This window comes from Colletotrichum jinshuiense, chromosome 1, assembly GCF_051148585.1.
Source record: "Colletotrichum jinshuiense chromosome 1, complete sequence".
Taxonomy (NCBI): domain Eukaryota; kingdom Fungi; phylum Ascomycota; class Sordariomycetes; order Glomerellales; family Glomerellaceae; genus Colletotrichum; species Colletotrichum jinshuiense.
Window position 1 is genome coordinate 2831408 of NC_139302.1, and position 17634 is coordinate 2849041.

The 17634-nt window shown below is 55.8% G+C and overlaps 2 protein-coding genes across 2 annotated transcripts; both read right to left on the bottom strand.

Annotated features, from left to right (window-relative positions):
- Positions 1 to 1730: 1730 nt before the first annotated feature.
- EsH8_I_000731 (anaphase promoting complex subunit 2) lies at positions 1731 to 4490 on the bottom strand (the record flags this gene model as incomplete). Its single annotated transcript, XM_083268144.1, has 1 exon — positions 1731 to 4490. One exon carries the CDS (start codon positions 4488 to 4490, stop codon positions 1731 to 1733), a length of 2760 nt encoding a protein of 919 aa, XP_083118582.1.
- Positions 4491 to 13546: 9056 nt separating this feature from the next.
- On the bottom strand, positions 13547 to 14994 carry EsH8_I_000732 (uncharacterized protein; the record flags this gene model as incomplete). Its single annotated transcript, XM_083268145.1, has 4 exons — positions 13547 to 13859; positions 13915 to 14395; positions 14457 to 14521; positions 14585 to 14994. The coding sequence occupies 4 exons, from the start codon at positions 14992 to 14994 to the stop codon at positions 13547 to 13549; spliced, it is 1269 nt and encodes a 422-aa protein (XP_083118583.1).
- Between the last annotated feature and the right edge of the window lie 2640 nt (positions 14995 to 17634).

A 17634-nucleotide genomic window follows, 5' to 3' on the forward strand; every position in this document is an offset into this window, starting at 1 on the left:
GGGTGTGAGTATAAACCCCCAAACATGCGATGGTTGTCGAGGACCGGGCCCTCGGATGGCTGCTCAATGCCGGCCGGAGAGACGATGTCGGGGCTGCCCACCGCCTCAAGCATCAACCCTCCAAGGCGGCCCCGGATATCGAATGTCCGAGACGGAATACGCGGGTGTTTCTTTTCCGAGGCCAGGAAAACAAAACCCGATCTCTGTCCTCCCGACCTTGGTGAGCGAGGATTTCCTCAACCGTGATACCGCATCCCCGTCTACGGGACGATGGGCTCCACCTCGAGCCAGAGGCCGGCGGCGAGGTGCCGGGCGACGCTTCCACGACACGCATGCTCCTCTGGCCTTGACTGTGGCCATATTTTCTCGGTGCCTTTAGCCGTATTTGCGAGGTTTCTTAGAGTAGACGGCGAGGGAGATTTCCACCGCTGAGGTTCTCCGCAGCTCCTCTGCCCCTTGTCCTAGTCTATTTGGCTGTGGTTATATCCATAGATGTGGAGGAAAATAACAAAGTACTGACGGGAATGACTGGGGGTTCGCCAACATTCTCCCATTATCAAAACTCGCGGCAGTATTGTGCCGTCGCCAGGCACCCCGAGACACCCGGCGAGGTTCGCCGATACCGCAGGGTCTACGCGGAGTAGTCGTCGCAGTCTCTTCGTCGCGGGCTGCATGTTTCATTGTGAGCTATGCCCTGTCACCGTGGTCGTATATGCGTGGTTACGAGTCCGCTTGGCCTATACTGACTGTTGCTGCTCCGCTACTCCGTCATATCCAGTTTACTTTCTATAGAAAGAAAGAAAAAAAGAGGTTCCATGTCTTTCTCATAGATTATCCGTTTCCTGACACAGCACATTGCTGAACCTGGTTGTATGCTTGCATGTGAACACACGCCACGCCGCGCAATCCGTATCTGGCCTGCTCGGCAACGAAAAGCTGTAAAACTGCGACGAGACGGCGACCGAGCCCCCTCCCGGTCGTTGCGGCGGAGAATGGGGTCGTGCTCGAGCCGGTGTGGCATGGCGGGAAGCGCCCGAGACCCGATCAAGAACGAGAAAGACGGGCGGAGGTCGGTTTTTCATCGCCGCCGGGCCCGGACGGCGGGTCATCTTGGGGTAGGGGGAAGCAACATGGCCATGGCCCGGGCCTTTCCACGCAGCCATCCTGGGCGCTTCCGAGAGTGGTCGGTGTTCGGCCTGTGCTATACCAGTCTCTTCGCCGAAATTTCGGCCCAGAAGAGAGGTAACAGTTCCTACGGGCATCGCCAAAGCAAGGCTTCCACGCATCGTGGCCTCGTTTCTTGACCCACGGTTTGCGAAGACGCAACATCGCTTACCGAAGTATACGCTTGTGCACGACAATCCCTCGTTTCGCTCGAAATAGTGTCACAGTGTCTCGACCTGCAGTCGGTCAACAGAGCTCATTGGGTATCACATATTTTATTGACGGCACTAACGCTTGCCGTGAGGCATGGTTGCAGACTCTTGAGCACCTGTAACCCCCCGGTGTTTCTGGTCCTCTCTGGCGCCTCGACGAATGCCGGATACCATGCTCGTTGTTTCTTGTCCCTCACAGGGACAGCAGCCTGGATCAGGACCATGTGTACTTTGTATACGCTTATATACATACCACCATCGTTGACCTCCTCTGGCGAACTCCAGGAGCTTCAACGACCTTGTACAAGTCGAGCCCGACTTGACACATCCGGACTCCACCAAAGTGGGATTTGCTCATTTCTTGGACAGTCGGTATTTGCCACCCACCAGCTCCAGCTCATCCTCCGCCATCTTCTCTGCGAGGAACTCCTGCAACTCTTCGTTGCTCCATGGGAACCCATCGGCGATCAACATTTTCATCATCATCGCAATCTGGCCGAGCGGCATTGCCGGGCTTGAGTTGGTGAGCATGCCGACGATGAACTGCCAGTAGACCTGCCGCCGCTCCTTTTCCTTGGCGTCCAGTGCGCCGGGCTTCTTCGGCGACAGATCGCCCGATTCAGGGGCGAGAGAACCGGCCTGAGCAGGCCCAGCGGGGTCTGCTCCATTATCGTCGTCGTCCAGTTTTTCGATGACGACGAATGTGCCTGGCTCAATCTCACGGAGGACACGCTGACTGGCCCAGAATGAGAGGGCAGACCGGATCAGGTCGTCGTCCATCTGGAGGGTCTCCTCGAGCTGGTCAACAGTGCGCCGCACAGGAAGTGGCCCGGCGTAAGATTCGTCACCTTCCTGGAAAGCATAGATGACGACCGCCTCGTACGTCTTGCACTCCTTCTCAACGGTCCTGTCCTCCAACTCAAGGTTGACTGTGGCATTGCCGAGGTTGTTGAGCCATGTGAGCTTGCGAGAAGACTTGAGGTGCTCGAACTCGCCATCGTACTGCCCCTGAACTTCGGCAACGGGCCGCGGGAGAATAAAATGCTCCCGATCCATGCTGGGCCAGAAGAGGCGCGACAGAATCTTGGTATGGTATGACGGAAGATCCTTGGATCTACGGACGGGTCCCCCGATGTATCCTGTTCTGATGTTCTTGGAGATGATGGAGTCAACTCTCTTCGAGTCTTGAATATCCTTAATCATGACGTCGCAGTTTTGCAAGGCATTATCTCCAAACCGCTTCTTGAGTAGGTTGAGCACCCGGATCTCTTGGATAAACTCAACCTGTGTGGACAGCAATCTTCCAGCAATAATACTCTGAAACTCTTTGATGAAGATGTCCTGCGAGCCCAGAGCGTTGATCAGAGTCCCGATAACGTCTTCGGACTTGGGGCGCTTGTAGTTGACGCCGGCATCAACAGGATCGGGAATCCATTCCATGTCGTCCCAATCCAGCTCCTCGTCGTCCGTGGCCGGCCGCCTTTGCTGGGACGGATCATTGAGGAGAATGGCCAGCTCGACAAGCTTACTTCCCCTTGTCTCGATATCAACGTCATCTGGATTGGATAGAAGTCCCGTGACAACGATTGGAATCGCATCGTCTCTCTGACACAGGTAAAGCTGGAGGGAATGGACCACTCGGTCCAACAGCACTTTGGAATGGTCCAGAGCATGGAAGGTCCGGATCATGGAGATGTACACCCGGAGTATGTCAAGCGTTGACCGTCCAGGATGCAGCAGCCGTTTCTGTAGCGCTGCCGAAAACGTATCCGTCAATTGTAGTCGTCTCTGTGGCGTTGTGATGGCCATACGGAGATCGTCCAGAGCCCCCCTGCTCTTGGGCCACTGCAGGACAATGTCGAAAAGCTCATGGATACGCATGACCGCCAACCGCCCAATTGCAATCTCCTTCCACTTTTCGACGTCGGTCCAAGCAATGTCTCCGCTGCCGAGGCGAGCGAACACCTCGACGGCCAGCCGCGAGTAGTGGTTTTCTACCCAATCGCATAGTGCAGCAATGCAGCGTGAAGGTGTGCCAAGCTTGGCGGCACGGGAAACCGACGAGGCGCGTGGCGCATCCTTCCCACCTTCTGCCTTTGACTGAGTCCATACCCCGGCGAAGGATGTCTTGACATGCTCAATCATCATGGCATCCATCAACTCGGCGAATAGAACCTGGAACCTCTCTCCGGCCAGTCCTACTTTGTGCAGGGCCTCGATCAACTGCAGGAGCTCTTGCCGCGCTGCCGCCGCCGCCGGCGCTGCCTGGCTCTCTCTTCTCAGGTCCGCTGCGCGAGATCCGCCGGAGGAAGACCGGGCCTGCATGCCCAGCACCACCCTCATCAAGCGACCTAGAACAACCCGGAGGGATTCCATAAGCGCCTGCGACATTGAGTTGCCAATGACTGCGTGCAAATCACGCCGGAACTTGTCGACGGCGATGTCTGCATGTTTGTTGTCGAGGCCCCGCACAATGAGGGACAAACCGTAAAGGTACTGGCGGTGAGCTGCCTCGAGAGTATGGATACTTCCAAGGAGTACCTGGGTCTGGTCACCGTGGGTGTTGCATGCAGAAAGCAGGGGGAGGACGTGCTGGGCAAAGTGGTGGCGAACCTGCTGAGTATGCCAGGAGAGGATGTCCTCGGTACTGGTGGCGTGCTGGGCGTGCTTCCCTGGATCAAGTACTAGACTAAGGCTGTCATAGAAGTCCGCATCATAGTCCTGAGACTCAGGGGCCAGGGTGCCAAATGAGTCTTCGGCGGCGGCTGATGGGGGCAGTTGGACACGAGTCGTCACCACATGCCATGCTCGATCCCAGCGAACCTGGTCGCTGGCGTGGGAGGCAGAGGCAGAGACAGTGTGTGAACGGCTTGGTGGAGGAGAGCTGTGAAAGTCCGAAAGCCTGCTGTTGCTGGGGAAGTGCGGGCGGGCCGGCGATTGAAGGTGTGGTGGTGGCGGCGGTGGTGGGCCGCCGAATGGCTCTCCCTGTGCGGTGAACCTCTGGGATGGTGTCGAGTAGGGAGTGGGCTGCGAGACGTCGCTATCAAAAACGGAATTGAACACGTTCTGTCTCTTCCCACTCCACCTCGAGGGCGCGTTCATCGTCGCGGCCATGCTTGCTCGGCGTCCACATGCGGATGGATGTGCTCAAGCGGAAGGATTCAAGGCCTGCCTCATTGCAGAGCCTCGGCGGCGAGGGCGGCGCGATGGCTCAAAGGAGAAGCAAGCAGTGATCCCGCGTTCGCTTTATCTGTCGTCAATTGTTGCCGTTGAATTGTTGATGGTGGTCGGGTGGTTGTGTTTACTGGGGGGTTTGTCTGGTCGTGATGCTGGTAAGCGCTGCGCTTAGAGTGCGTGTGAAGCATCAAAATTGGGAGCAAAGAGCTGGGCCTATCGTAACGTCGCGCTTAATTCTCCCGCAGCTGGCGACTGGCGCTAGCGCGGCTTCCTGGCTCGAGCAATAGACAAGAAAGGATGCCTGGAGCGGAAGAGAAGAAGCGAGACAGGCGCAGAACCCGGTGGAGCGCGACCATGTGCGAGGAATGTTATTTTGCTCCTCCAGCACAGTATACTTTCCCAAGCTTGCATCTTTAAATCGACGCCCTCCATGTCGGGTTCTCTTTTCTACAATCACGCCCTCGTTCTCTGGGCCGTTGAATTTCTCTCTTATTTTCGCTTGTTTGCTACACCCTCCACAGGCTTCCCTGCTCCCTTATCTAAGCTATCGTGGATCAACTTCTGATGCCTCTTGAGTTATTGGACGCCCAGGAACACCCATTCCGATCCCATACCTGAGTACGTTACCCTGGAAGACCATGAGGAATCAATTCGCCTCAGCATCGTTGCAGTGAACCCACATACACTCGCCTAACGCGCCCGCAGCCTGCCTTCCCTGCCAAGCCAGGATGGAAGCATGTCTTCGACTGGCATTGTACATACGACGAGTGTGGGGTAAAGAGACGAAGGATTGAGACAAACGGCCTCGAACATGTCTCCCCTTCACGGCGTTATGCAGAGGAGACGGGGGGATACGGCAAGGAGCCAGCAACCGGTAGGAGCCAGTGGCTGTAGGAGAAAACCATAGTTGAGCAGCGAAGCCCAAACCAGCAATTTCCAACCCCTCCACGAAGTCGGAATCAGGCCTAGTTGCCAATGGGTCGGGCCCATGCGATCACCAGCACGGACAAGCAAGGCCATTCCGAGCAGCGGGCGCCGGGCCAGTCTATGGTTAGCGATACGCAATCAAAACCCAGTAGCTGTCGCGTCATACGGGTAGCGCCGCGCATCTCGACATCGCGCGTTGTCGGGTCGCCCGTCCGGGGAGATTCCGTCGGGAATTAGCGAGCGAATCGATGCCTAGACAGGTTGGGCGAATTTTCTTCAAATCCCGACATGGCGTAGACTTTGTCCTAATCGGTCCATACGATGACCGATCATCGTCTCTTTATGTCGTCAAGCCTCTTCCTTTGAAGCGGGGAAGTATGCCCACGGGGGCTGTTAAGAGCAAGGAGACCCGGGCTTGACACGAACAAAGCTCGTCACCTCGCCGCCAGCGGCCATGTCAAGTCCACCGTTGTTGTACCTAATGAATTCGGCCGACCTGAGAAGGGACAAGCAAGCCATGGGTGTGCCCTGTTCAGTCTAATGTGCATAAGCCAATGTGGACAGGCTGGGCACGTCTTTGGACCCTATCGACTGCTGAACCTGGAATGGCGGATGGAGCTTACCATGGCCCTGGTCCAGCTTGCCGTTCTAGTCGCCGCCTTCAAACGTCTTCTCAACCAACCATGGGTACGGATTATGGTGGCCGACACTGCAATCCTCCCGATCTGAACGCCCGCACATCAGGGGTCGACGGCTCCATGGCTTCCCGTCAACGCCCGCTCACAAATAAGAGCAGCCGGTAGACGAGATGATGCATGCTCGAGAGCGGCGCAATCTCTTCCAGAGCTTCCATTGTGCCCTGTGAGCCGGCCCCTGCTTTGTAATACCATCATTGGCCGACGACCAGTGATCCTTCCAGGTGACAGTCGCAGCGCGTCCGTGCCGCCGTCTTACACCACACTGCGACGCTGCACAGGCGACCTAACCATGACTTGGCCCTTTTCGAGCTGGCAAGGCTGGTCTCTGGGGTCACCAGGAAGGAGGATGAGAGACCGGCGGTGGACGGGGGTGGATGGGATGGGCCATAGGGTGTTCCCGGTCGGCACGGCAGTGAACCAAGCCACAAACCTTGTTCGCTCGCTCCTACCCAGCCTGTTGGTGGACCTAGGGCAATTCTGCTGCCTAGAAGCCATCTTCATCGGCCCATGTCGCCAACCTAACCCCAGCGCGCCATCGCCAGACGAGAAACGATGAGCGGCTCCTGCCTTGTTTCGCGTAGGCTTGGTTAGTGCGTCGTTTTGCGAATCCTGGCGCGACAAACAGCGGCCCTCACAGTTCCAGACTTTCTAGACTATCGAGGGCTTGACGGATAAGGACTGACCATCTGGCGGCCCGTCTCAAAGTATGACTAGGGATAATTAAACTCCTTCAAGCTCTGGCCAACTCAGGAAAGGTACCGTCTAAGATGCAGGATGGCCGCAAGGCTGGACACTGAGCCTTGAGCGAACAGACCTGGAAGATGCCCAAGCTCTCAGCAAAGCCCGACTGGGTTAATCGACCAAACTGTATTGCTATGCATGCCATCTGACCTCCACCTGCTGCGCCTGCTTTGCTATCTCGCCAGTGGAATAACAGTTGCTTGGGTCTTGGAGGATTGAAGTTCAGCTCGCATAACGACCAATAAGAGCCAATTTATGATGGGCGCCGTGCGGCATTTCACCCAATAATACTGGGAGAGGAGAGACGAAGCACAGCATCTCAACACCCGCAACCTCCAGTTGTCGTGCCCACAGAGTGGGTTGTAACCGATGCAACCTCACTTTCTAGGTGACTCCCCAGAACGGTAAGAGATGGATCCCTTGCCTTACCGGGTCGCCGGAGTCGCAGCCTCAAGTGAGAACCTGACAGCTGCTTACGTAAAGGGTCATAATCGAATCTTGGCCCCCATCTGCCTGCAGCGGACGGTTGGAGGAGCTTCATCCACTGGTAATCGGGCAGTCTCGCCGCCGTGTCTCCAATCGACATTATTGAAGCCAATCTGCCTCACGTCTTCTATTTCGCTTGCGAAAGGCCGTCTGTATGCGGTTCTGAACCTTCAAGCATGAGCCTCACCGTTGTTGATAATGGGCTTGAGAGCTCGGGGGTTCACGCACGAAGTGATCCGTCACAAAACCTGTCCAGAAAGCCTGTCTGTCTCAGAAGCAGAGGAAGAAATGAGGCTTCCTGACCTGGTGCACACCTGGCAGCGACAATCATGTCAGTTTTCTCCATTAGCCGACGAATCCTTGGCCTTGTTCGTGTTTTGCCGAGTCCTACCCCTCTCCGTCTCTCCCCCCCCGTCCTTCATTTGCAACGCAAGTCCTGGAAGTCCTGGAAGTCCTAGCAAGTTGCTTCTTACGGATACAGATGACGAAGTCGCGGGCGAGAACTTGGCTGCGGAGAATCAACCACGGAGGAGAACACCGACATGCCCGACGTTCCCAAGGCCCAGTCCCCCGTTCGCAGACTTTCACCGACGGGCGTAACGGGGCCGAACACGGGACTAGGGTCGATTCGCCACGGCACCTTTGGAATCCGTGCAATTCACTGGGTCCCTCTATGTGCCCATGTGGAGCATGAGGCCACTCTAATGACTGCAATCTCCCCCATGAAGAAACTCCAGTGGTTGGTAGAGTCATCCGTCGAGACTAGGGAGTCCTAGCACGGGAAGCCACCAGATCCCATCTCAAGGATGAGCATGTTATTGTTATCCGCTACGAACGACTCATGCCCTCGACTCCTCTCGACTTTACATCCGAACTGGTTCGGAAGTAAACGTATTTCATCACCAGAATCTACGTCTGGATAAAAATATTTAAAAAAAAATCCATTTATTTTTTAGGGACTGGCAGTACTTGGTTCATATGTTCGGTTATGTACCTTTGTATCCATGCTGGCCCAGTACGTACACGTATGAGCTGCGCATCTCGTCGCATACCCCCACCAATCGTGACCCCCCTTTTCCCCCCAATTCCCTGCTTGACCCTTTACACGGGGGTCTTGGGTCTCTCTGAGGCAGGCCATCGGCCAGAAATGACTGCTGGGACGGATAGACATGGACCCCCGTCAAAGAGGTTCTTTCCCCATCCAACGTCAGCCCATGGGCAGGGTGGCATGTTGGGCCTTTGAAAGAGCAAGTGACTACCAAGTACAATTCCCGATACGACGGATTCAACGTCGGAAAATCCATGGAACCCATGGAAACGACCTCCCCTTCCCCTTGAGCGGGGAAGAAAAATGAGTTAAACCAAAAGCAGTGGTTCGTCTCTGGGCTCATCTGACTGGCCAACCATCCAACATGGGAGGAACTGCAGTTGAGCCGAATTCCTCATGCGACCAAATCCGGTTACTATGTACAAAATGCACGCGGGTGCGGCTTACGGTACCCGCCTATGTTCTTGTTGCTCACCCTCTCCATAGTTCGGCATATTGCGGCATGTACATACATGATTGATGCTTTGATGCAGGCGAATTGCCAGAGAGATGACCTCAGATTCAATCAGCTGTTTCCCCTCTTCTTTCTCTCACCTTTGCATTTGCCTTGTGGGTAATGCTATTCGCCCCCCCTCTTCTTCCCCCTTTCCCGCAAAAGCCGCTTATCTCCATGCTCGCAGTTCTCTCGCATCGCCTTCCCAGTTCGCAGCTCCCTGTAAGCCATGTGCCTCGTAGGGCAGGGCTCGAGCTTCTTCAGAAGGGGGTGGGAGTGGAATGGGGGTGTGGAGGAAGTGCGATGTGTTGGTATTGCGACGACGAGTCGACTCCTTGCCAGTCGAGTGTAGCTTCGTACTTGGCGTAGCTGAGGTTGCAGTAGGTACCAACGCTTGGCCCTTGCGAAAGTTTCGGGTAGCGATTTGAACCGCTCGCTCCACCCTCGAATCTTGGGGGCGGAGAGAGTCCGACAAGCACAAGCCCACCGGTGAAGGTCGGTGACCCCAGCACGAACAGTTGGGACGGAGATTGGGGGCCGAAGCACTATGTCGGCGGTTCTGCGACGAAGGGGACGGGATGCGCGGGTTCCTCGTGGGAAGTGGCAGTGAAGAAGAATATAGACGGCATAGCCAGCGCTGAGCCGGCCTCGTTGCTGCTCAGCTGGGCTTACATCGAGTATCCGAGAAGGGGACTTTGGGATTTGATGAACAGCGTGCTTTGCAGCCATGTACCCACCGGCGTGCAGTTGGGACTGCGCTTTTCTTTCTTCACTTTTTCATCCGCAGTCCCTCCCCACCATCTCCGTCGGATGAGGGCTGACAGGCTGCGGCGGGACCCGCTCCCAGTCCGGGCTGTCCAGTCACGTTCGCTCGGTCCATTCGTTTTCATCACCCTGACCCGTCACTTGTTTCTGCACCCACCAGTCCCTCGACACCAACCGGGTGGCACCCACGTCTCCTTCAACTGCACTGCATTGCATGGCTCCTCCTCATATCCCACGTCGATCGCAGACTGCACTGTGTGTGTGTGTGTGTGTGTGTGTGTGTTCATGAATTGGCAGGAGGATGATACGCCTTTGCCGCAGCACCTACACCCAATGCAATGCAATGCCCCAATCTTCCGCGGATGGCCGCCGGGAGGCGCGTGGCTGCCTCGCATCAAACGAGGAAGGAGAAGCAGAACAGGATCAAGCGACGATATCGTCACCATCATCATTCCATGGGCGGAAGACCGATAACCACAACAACCGCCTACCGCTGCCGCCGCCGCCGCTGCCGCAGCCACCGCCCAGCTATTCCTCCTCGCGCAGGCGGCCCGTTCCAAGCCCCAATTTCAAAATAAGCAACTCTCATCTTACCTCGACCTCGACGGAGATTGGTGCATCTCTGATTCGACCTTATTTCGATGCCTAAAAGAGAGGCTTGTTTACAGCGGGCGACACCCCCCCCTCAACCCCGTTCCCCAATCGTCTTCAGATGGCCCCCTTCGATGGACAACAAACCGGCCATAGGCTCTCGTTCGGGGCACTGTTACTTCAGAAGGTCCCTGCGAATTAGAAGCCGTACTATTTCCGTTGCGGCTGTGTCTGACCGGGGAGGGGTGGGAAGGCGGGGGAGCTACATGGAACAGCTGTGGTTCTATCCCCTAGTGTACTCCATACGTACGGACGTATCTTCCTTGCACCTTCGGTACGTACCGTCTTTATAGTACCCTTCCCTGACCTCACCTTGTCCATTGATTGCCCTTCCCTCACCGCACTGCAGCCCCCCCCTAGCACAGGGTAACCCATCACCATGCTGTCCGAGGCGGTTGAATAGGCCTGTCAACTGCAGCGACCCCCAGCAACCCATCTGCAAGTCCCTTCGCTGCCCGTTACTCCCCAGAAAGCCCTGAGCCCGGGTTCCGGTTCCTCGTCCCAGTTCCAGGTCCGTTGCCACGGGAGGCGGGTCTTTCAATCGCCCGCCGGGACCAGGCAGAAGAGTCTTGGGGGCTGGTCGACTCCCCTCTCGTTTCCTCTTACCTATCCAGATGGCAAGATGCAAGTCGGCATTGCCTTAATCCGGTTAGTTGTCACCCTCGTGTCGATAAGCCCGGAACGACTCGCAAATTGAGAGAGCGAGAAAAAAATTACCGGGTTTCCATTGCAGCCATGCATGTCGCCAACGCTTTGCTTGCTGCTGCTGATGCCACGTTTGGGAGTCTCTGAGCCATGAGTTCACCTCGTGGCCAAGGAAACAGGAATGGCAATGGGGATGGGTTGGGATGAGACGGAAGCAGCTCCTTTCATCTGTACCCAATCTGCGTGCTCGGTTTTCGCCATGTCTCTCTCTCTCTTTTCTGTCCGCCTCTGTTTTTGCCTCTGTACGGCGCCGATCCTGCGCCATTCGACCCGTAAACTTGGTAAACCATCTTTCGACGTCACGGGCTTTCTTTTTTTCTTTCTTTTGTTTCCGGGGTAAATTTTTTTTTTTTGTTCTTCAACGTTTCACGGCAGGCGCTTGCGCCGACACCAACATCGACGTCTGTTTGTCTGCCCGACCAACCCCCACGACTCGTGAACGGAGCCTCATTGCGCCTTTCCCAAGTCATGAATGGCGCCGTGCTTCGATCCCCAGAGAAGCGCATCAATGCTCCGTCGTGGCTCCGCGCCGTCGCGGTCCGGCACCGGCTCGAAGAGGAGACGACACATCCCCGTCATTCCAAGGGAACTCCCCCTTCCTAAATTTTCCCTGGTGTCATCGACTGCCTGGATGGCGGCCAAGCGAAATGGGCAGATGCTGCGTTGCGTGGCAGGTAGCAGTGCAATTACAAGGCATGCCCGCGCTCGCTGACACGTGGATGATAAATTGTTCCCGCCCGCCTTTTGGTAAGCATGGCCCCACGGTCCATGGGGTTTTCCGTCGCTGGGAACTGGGGTTCTTCTTTCTTCGTCCCCCCCAATTCCCTGGTAATGGGCCGCCGGATAAAGCACGCCCTGGCTACACGCTACGCTACAAGCTCCGCTCGACTGATCTTGACATCACTGGGAATCCCCCAGTCATAGCTCACTTGGCGTCGGCGCTTATGCAGCAGTTGGTCCCCCCCCCCCCCCCTCCCTCCCTTAGACGGAGAGCGACTCCGAAAGCTAGGACCGCCTCTGTTTACTGGAATCGTCAACCCCCTTCCTCCACTCAAGCCCGCAGGCGTCCGATGTCCGCCCTCCACAACCCGTCGTATCTCCATCGACGACGAGACGACGCCTTTTGACAAAAGTTCTATTCAAAGTAAAAACATCGGATGCAGAAGAGCGGACGGGTCAAATCGCGTGCCAAATCAGACCCTCCCCTTCGTCATCGTCGTCTGCTTTAGTTGCCCCCCCCCTCCCCCCCCCTCCCACCCCATCTACCGCTTTCCGCATCGTATCGAAAGTGCGCCGCCGCAAGAAAAAGGCGTCATGTCACTCATCTCCGCCCGCCGCCCCTCCCCCCCTCACCTCTTCCAAATCTCGTAATCCTTCTCCAATGCTTATTGTTCCCTCATTCGGGGCGAGAAAGGAAACGAGAGAGAGAGTGTGTGTGAGAGAGAGTGTGTGAGGGCCATATTTTTTTCCCTTAGTGGTTTTTTATTATTTTAGTGACCCACCTCAGTCTCTCTCTCTCTCTCTCTCCAGCGGCCGCCTTTGAACAAAGGCAAAGGGACCCGGCGCCGCGGCCGCGCCAACGACAAACACCCCATCCACACTCACACACCCCTACCCCCCCTCCCCAACCCAAATCCCGCTGTTTTGGATAACAGCCATTTCCTCAAGGGTCCTAGCTCGTCATGGGAAACCCCCCTCCCCGACACGTAGAACACGCACGTTGAAGGAGAGAGAGAGACAACACGCCTGCTGTACATTTCGAGATTACCAGGGTGACGGATCTTCAAGGAGTCGGGCGTTGGAAGATACAAATTTTCTTTCCTTTCTTGTCCTACCCCCCGCCTTCGTCACGTGTGCGCGCTCTCTCTCTTTCATTCTCTCTCTCCCCCGCTCAAGAAACCAACAACATGGGAGGTATGGCAGAATGTGTTGCTCCAAAGGCAAAGGCAATTCGAGCTGAAAATGTATATTCAGTTGAGAAAGAAGGGTGCACTATGTAGAGAATAACGCGTTCTGCCGACGCTAATGAAAGGGTATATTTAAACGAAGAAGAGTGAGGATAAAAAAAAAAGACGACAAACGGAAACCCGAGGATATGAAGCAAGATGCCGACAGGAATTTTTACACACCCTCCACCCCCTTTCCTTGGCCGTTGGTACTGCTGCTTTCATGAATAATGCCCAGAGAAAAAAAAACCCCTTCCCAAATGTAAAACCAAAAAAACTCCTCTTGAAAATATGCCCTGCCCAAAAGGAATTGTGCACCCCCCTCTTGACTCTCTGCCTATGTGACTCCACTGCATCAGTAATCTCTCTCCTTTTTCGTAGCCTCCTCTTCAAAACAATGCCTCCCCCCCTAAACATGTACAAGTCGAATGGTAAAAGGACCGGGAGGGGAAGGGGAGTTCCGCAGCGGGCGTTGGGAGCCCGGTGACATCGCTCGCTTGCTATTGGTTCTGGGACAAACTCATCCCAACCACCTATGTGTTTCGGCGCTGCTTGCACTTGTCGTGGAGAAGATGGCCGTTCCGCGCTGTCGTCCTGGTAAACTCGGCACCGCAGTTGGGGCACGTGGCCTTGGTCGCCTGGCCCGACTTTTCTCTCTGGTGTCTAAGGAGGTTGCTGAAGGTCGAGAACTGTCGTCCGTTGCAGCCGTGCTCCCAACATTGGGGCTTGGGCCGGCTCTGCACCACCCTGACGTGTCCCCCTTGGTCCTGGGCTCCGTGGCTCATGGAAGGCGGGACGCCGTACATCATACTCGGGTCTTGTCCAACGGGCATTGGCGGTCGGCTTCTGCGTTGCTTTGTTAGTTTCACAGCGTATCCCCCTTGTCATTCTGCACACTCACCCGTATTGTGTGGGCTGTTGGAACTGGTTCGAGTAATCCATGCCACCCATGCTGTAGGCTGGGGCCATTGGAGGGTATCCGCTTTGGTATCCGTGGTCTGATAGAGGGGGGCTGTAAGACGGCAGGTATGATGAGCCGCCCATTGTTGTTGTCGGCTCGGCGAGCAGCGAAATCGGGGCTGGTGCTGTGGTGTAGACGGGGACGCCCATGGTCGAGGAGACGTCGGGCAGGCTGAGGGGCGGCGAGTGGATGTATGGGTTGCTCCCGGCTCTGCTTACACGCTGCGACGTCTTCGAGTCCCGGCGCGCCTGGTCCCTCTGCTTCTTCAGCTCCCGCTGCTCGGGCGTCAAAACCCCCCTTGGCGGGCTTGATGTTACTGATCTGGATCCGCTGGGAGGTGTGAGGCTGGCGTCTTGGGCGTGTCCAAGGGAGGAGAGGTTGTGGCCGAGTAGTGCTCCGCTTGATTCGTTGTGGTCAAGACCTTTGATCGGGTGTGTTAGTAGGCCTGAAGGGCGGTGTTTAGGAAGGGGGGAGGTAGTTACCAGGCCAGGTGAATGCTGATCGGCTGCCCATGGTGAACGTGGGGTCAAATGAAATAGCAACAGTGCTGGAGACGGAAAGTGTTAGATGGGTTTACAGCTCGGGTTGGAACTAGGCGGGCAGCGCGCACCTCATGCTTGCTCCGGTTCGTAGTGGCGGAGAGGACTGGTTGGAGGAGTAGTCCTGGGCTGGGTCTACTCTGACAAGAGGGGTCGAGTCCGAAGTGCCGTGTACTTCGTGTTCGTTCCACTCTGCGTTCAGGATCTCGGGAGGTAGGAGAGGGAAAGGCGAATATCCGTGTGGGTTGGAAGTTGGGAGGAAGGTGGCCGAGTTGGGCGGGTTGGGGCTGATATAGCCGGAGGAGTGGAGAGCCTCAGACCTGACCGAGGGGCTTGACTCTAACGGTAGCGTTCTTGGGGAATCGCCTAGTCGGATGTTGGCGAACTGAGAGGCAGTAGCTGATACGTGGCTCCCTGCTCTAGATCTGGGTGGAAGTGAGTAAGAGTCCTCGCAACCCTGCTCGTAAAAACTGGAAGCCATTGATAAAGAAGAAGGAGAAGAAGGAAGAAACTCTGGATGGCACATACGGGCGAGGTGGTGAAGGTCGAGGGCGGGATGCGTTGGCGCGAGTTGTAGTATGTCCAAGTGTCGTCGTCTACCAGTTGATGTGATGTATCGAGCCAGTAACGATGTTTGATAACGGAGACTGGGTTGGACTTATAACGAGACCAATGCGATCAGGCAACGAAGTTTGACGTCTGGACAAGGAAGGATTGCTTGCTTGCCGGGTGGAGGCTTTCGGTTCAACGAGATCACGGATGCTATACTTGGATATCATCAGAAGGTTAAAGATCTCAGCCTCACAGGCCCAGGAGCGGGCACTGTCTTATAAATGGCAAGTGGGCAGTGAAAGGTGGTGGAGTTATTAGCGAGATGCCGACCTTTGACGTACCGTCTCATGCAATGAGAGGAGGGAATACACAGAGACGGGCATGTCCAAAGAGACAAGCTACACTGCATGGAGGTAAGGTCCAGACGGTGGTGGGCAGGGGTCCAGGGAAGAAGAGATGGGATTGAGTAACTAGGATGACGGGGAAGGGAAAGGTACCAGCACCCATTGTGCAAGGACGGGTGTGGTCCCAACGGCCAGGGGGGAGGGGTGTGAGGAATCATTGGGGCTTGGGGGCGTGTGGACGCGGGTGAGCGCGGCGAGAGGGAGAGAGAAAGAGAGAGAGAGAGCAGTGTAGGAGGGGCAGGAGAAGCATATTCTGGGTGCGTGCGGCGTGTGAGAGTGACATGTAACAGTGAGGACTTGGGGGGAGTGAGGTTTGGGAGGGGTGATGATGGGCGGGTGGGCACAGTCGACAAAGTGAAGAAAGACATGGGGCAGTGGCGGGGACGGGGAAGGGATCGATAGGCTCCAGCATTATCTGCAAAGGCATTGGCAGCCGCGATGCGTACGCCCCTGGTCGGTACCCTCAACGTCCCTGCTTGGGATGGGCTGCAGGGCTATGGGTAGTCTGCACCAAGACCAAGGCGCCGTAATGGTAAGGCAAAAAAAGGCGTGGGAAAAGGGTGGATGACATCGCGCGAGCCCTAGCTGGCCGCACGAGAACGGGTCACTGGGTCTGGGTCTGGGTCTGGTAGCACTCGGCCTACAGCGCGCTGGTCCCCATCATCCCTGAGTCCGTAGCAGCTGGTCTGTGATCGGGGGAGAGTGGGTAGTTTCAATTGGCCCTATTCCTTATTGGGGCAGCAGTTTCGACATGGACTGGGAACCGGGGGCGTGTTAATAAGACGTGCCCTTGGCTCAGAGCCACTGATCCGAGGCACCGCAAAGTAAGAGGAAGGTTGAGAGTGAGCATCGCGCGCGAAAGAAGAGAAGACAGAGGCGAGGGAATATCCCCTAGGTTGGTTACAGGAAATTTTCTCTCCCACTCCTGCTGCGTGTGCGTGCCGAGAAAGAGTGTGGGCTTCAGTTTGTCAAAGGAACGCTGGACCCCAGAAGATGGCAGAGTTGGGCCGGGAGCCAGTACGTCGGGACGGCGGCTTTGCGTAGCAAATCAAGCCCGGCACTGGCCAGGGCAAAACAGGATGTAGATGTAGGTTGGTTGGTCGGTCCGTCGGACTGTAACGATGCGCTCCAACAACGTGGCTCGTTTGGCCCTCTTTTTCTTTTTTTCTTCTTTTTTTCTTCTTTCCTTCTTGATTCCCTTTCTTTTCTTCATCTTATTAACAACAACAGTACCAGTGGATGAGAAGCGTCGATATAGAACTCGCTATTGAAATAAGCCGCTCTCGCTAGAAGAAAACCGTTTTAATGAGTGAGACTGCACAAGGGGGACTCGAATTAGGTGCGAAGGAAGCAGAAGCCACCATGACACCAGAAGAAGATGCCCAGAAAGGAAAGGCGAAGACAGGAAGGGGCATGAGAGGACGGGATCGAACGGGCTAGGTGCTGTTCGTCTCCATCGAAATGCAGGTGGCCTTCATCAAAGAGATTGGCCAGAGACCGCATTCGCGAAACGGAGGGAGGGGACGCACGGAGAATGGGAAGGAGAAACCGGTGCGGCAAATGGTGAGGAAATGTACATGGAATTCCTCCAGAGCCCAAAGACTGAATTGAAGGATTGAAATCCCTGTCGTTGCTTGTCCGGCTTGTGGCCCTTCCGTAGTGCTGGTGTTGGTGGTGGTGGACAGAGAACGTGGGCAGAACAATGAATGCGATCAGAGACGGGCAAGCGTAAAAAACAAAATAAAATAAAACACCCGTCGCCATCGTCCGTCGCCAATGTCGAAGTGGAGACGGATGGTATACGTACCTACAGTCGGGGATAACAAGGTACGTACCGGATGGTCACTGGGACACTAGCCGCAGTCTGGCTTAGCCGGATGCGCCTTGCAAGGAACAACGGCGAGTGAGGCAAGGTGGAGGTAGGTACGGACGGTACGGCTCAGTAAGGCAAGGTACCTTGGAAACGAGGATGGGAAACTTCTCTTCCGAATCTTGTGTACGGATACGGACTCGGTTCTTACATGACCTCGTTGGTCATGCACTATGTAGAATGCCATGGCGACTTGATTGCAGCCAGTGTCCACTGTCCTGCTACCAAAGCACAAGTGATCCCAGTAAATTGCAGAGATGGGCCATTGTAAGTATTGCCCAGGTACTGACAACCC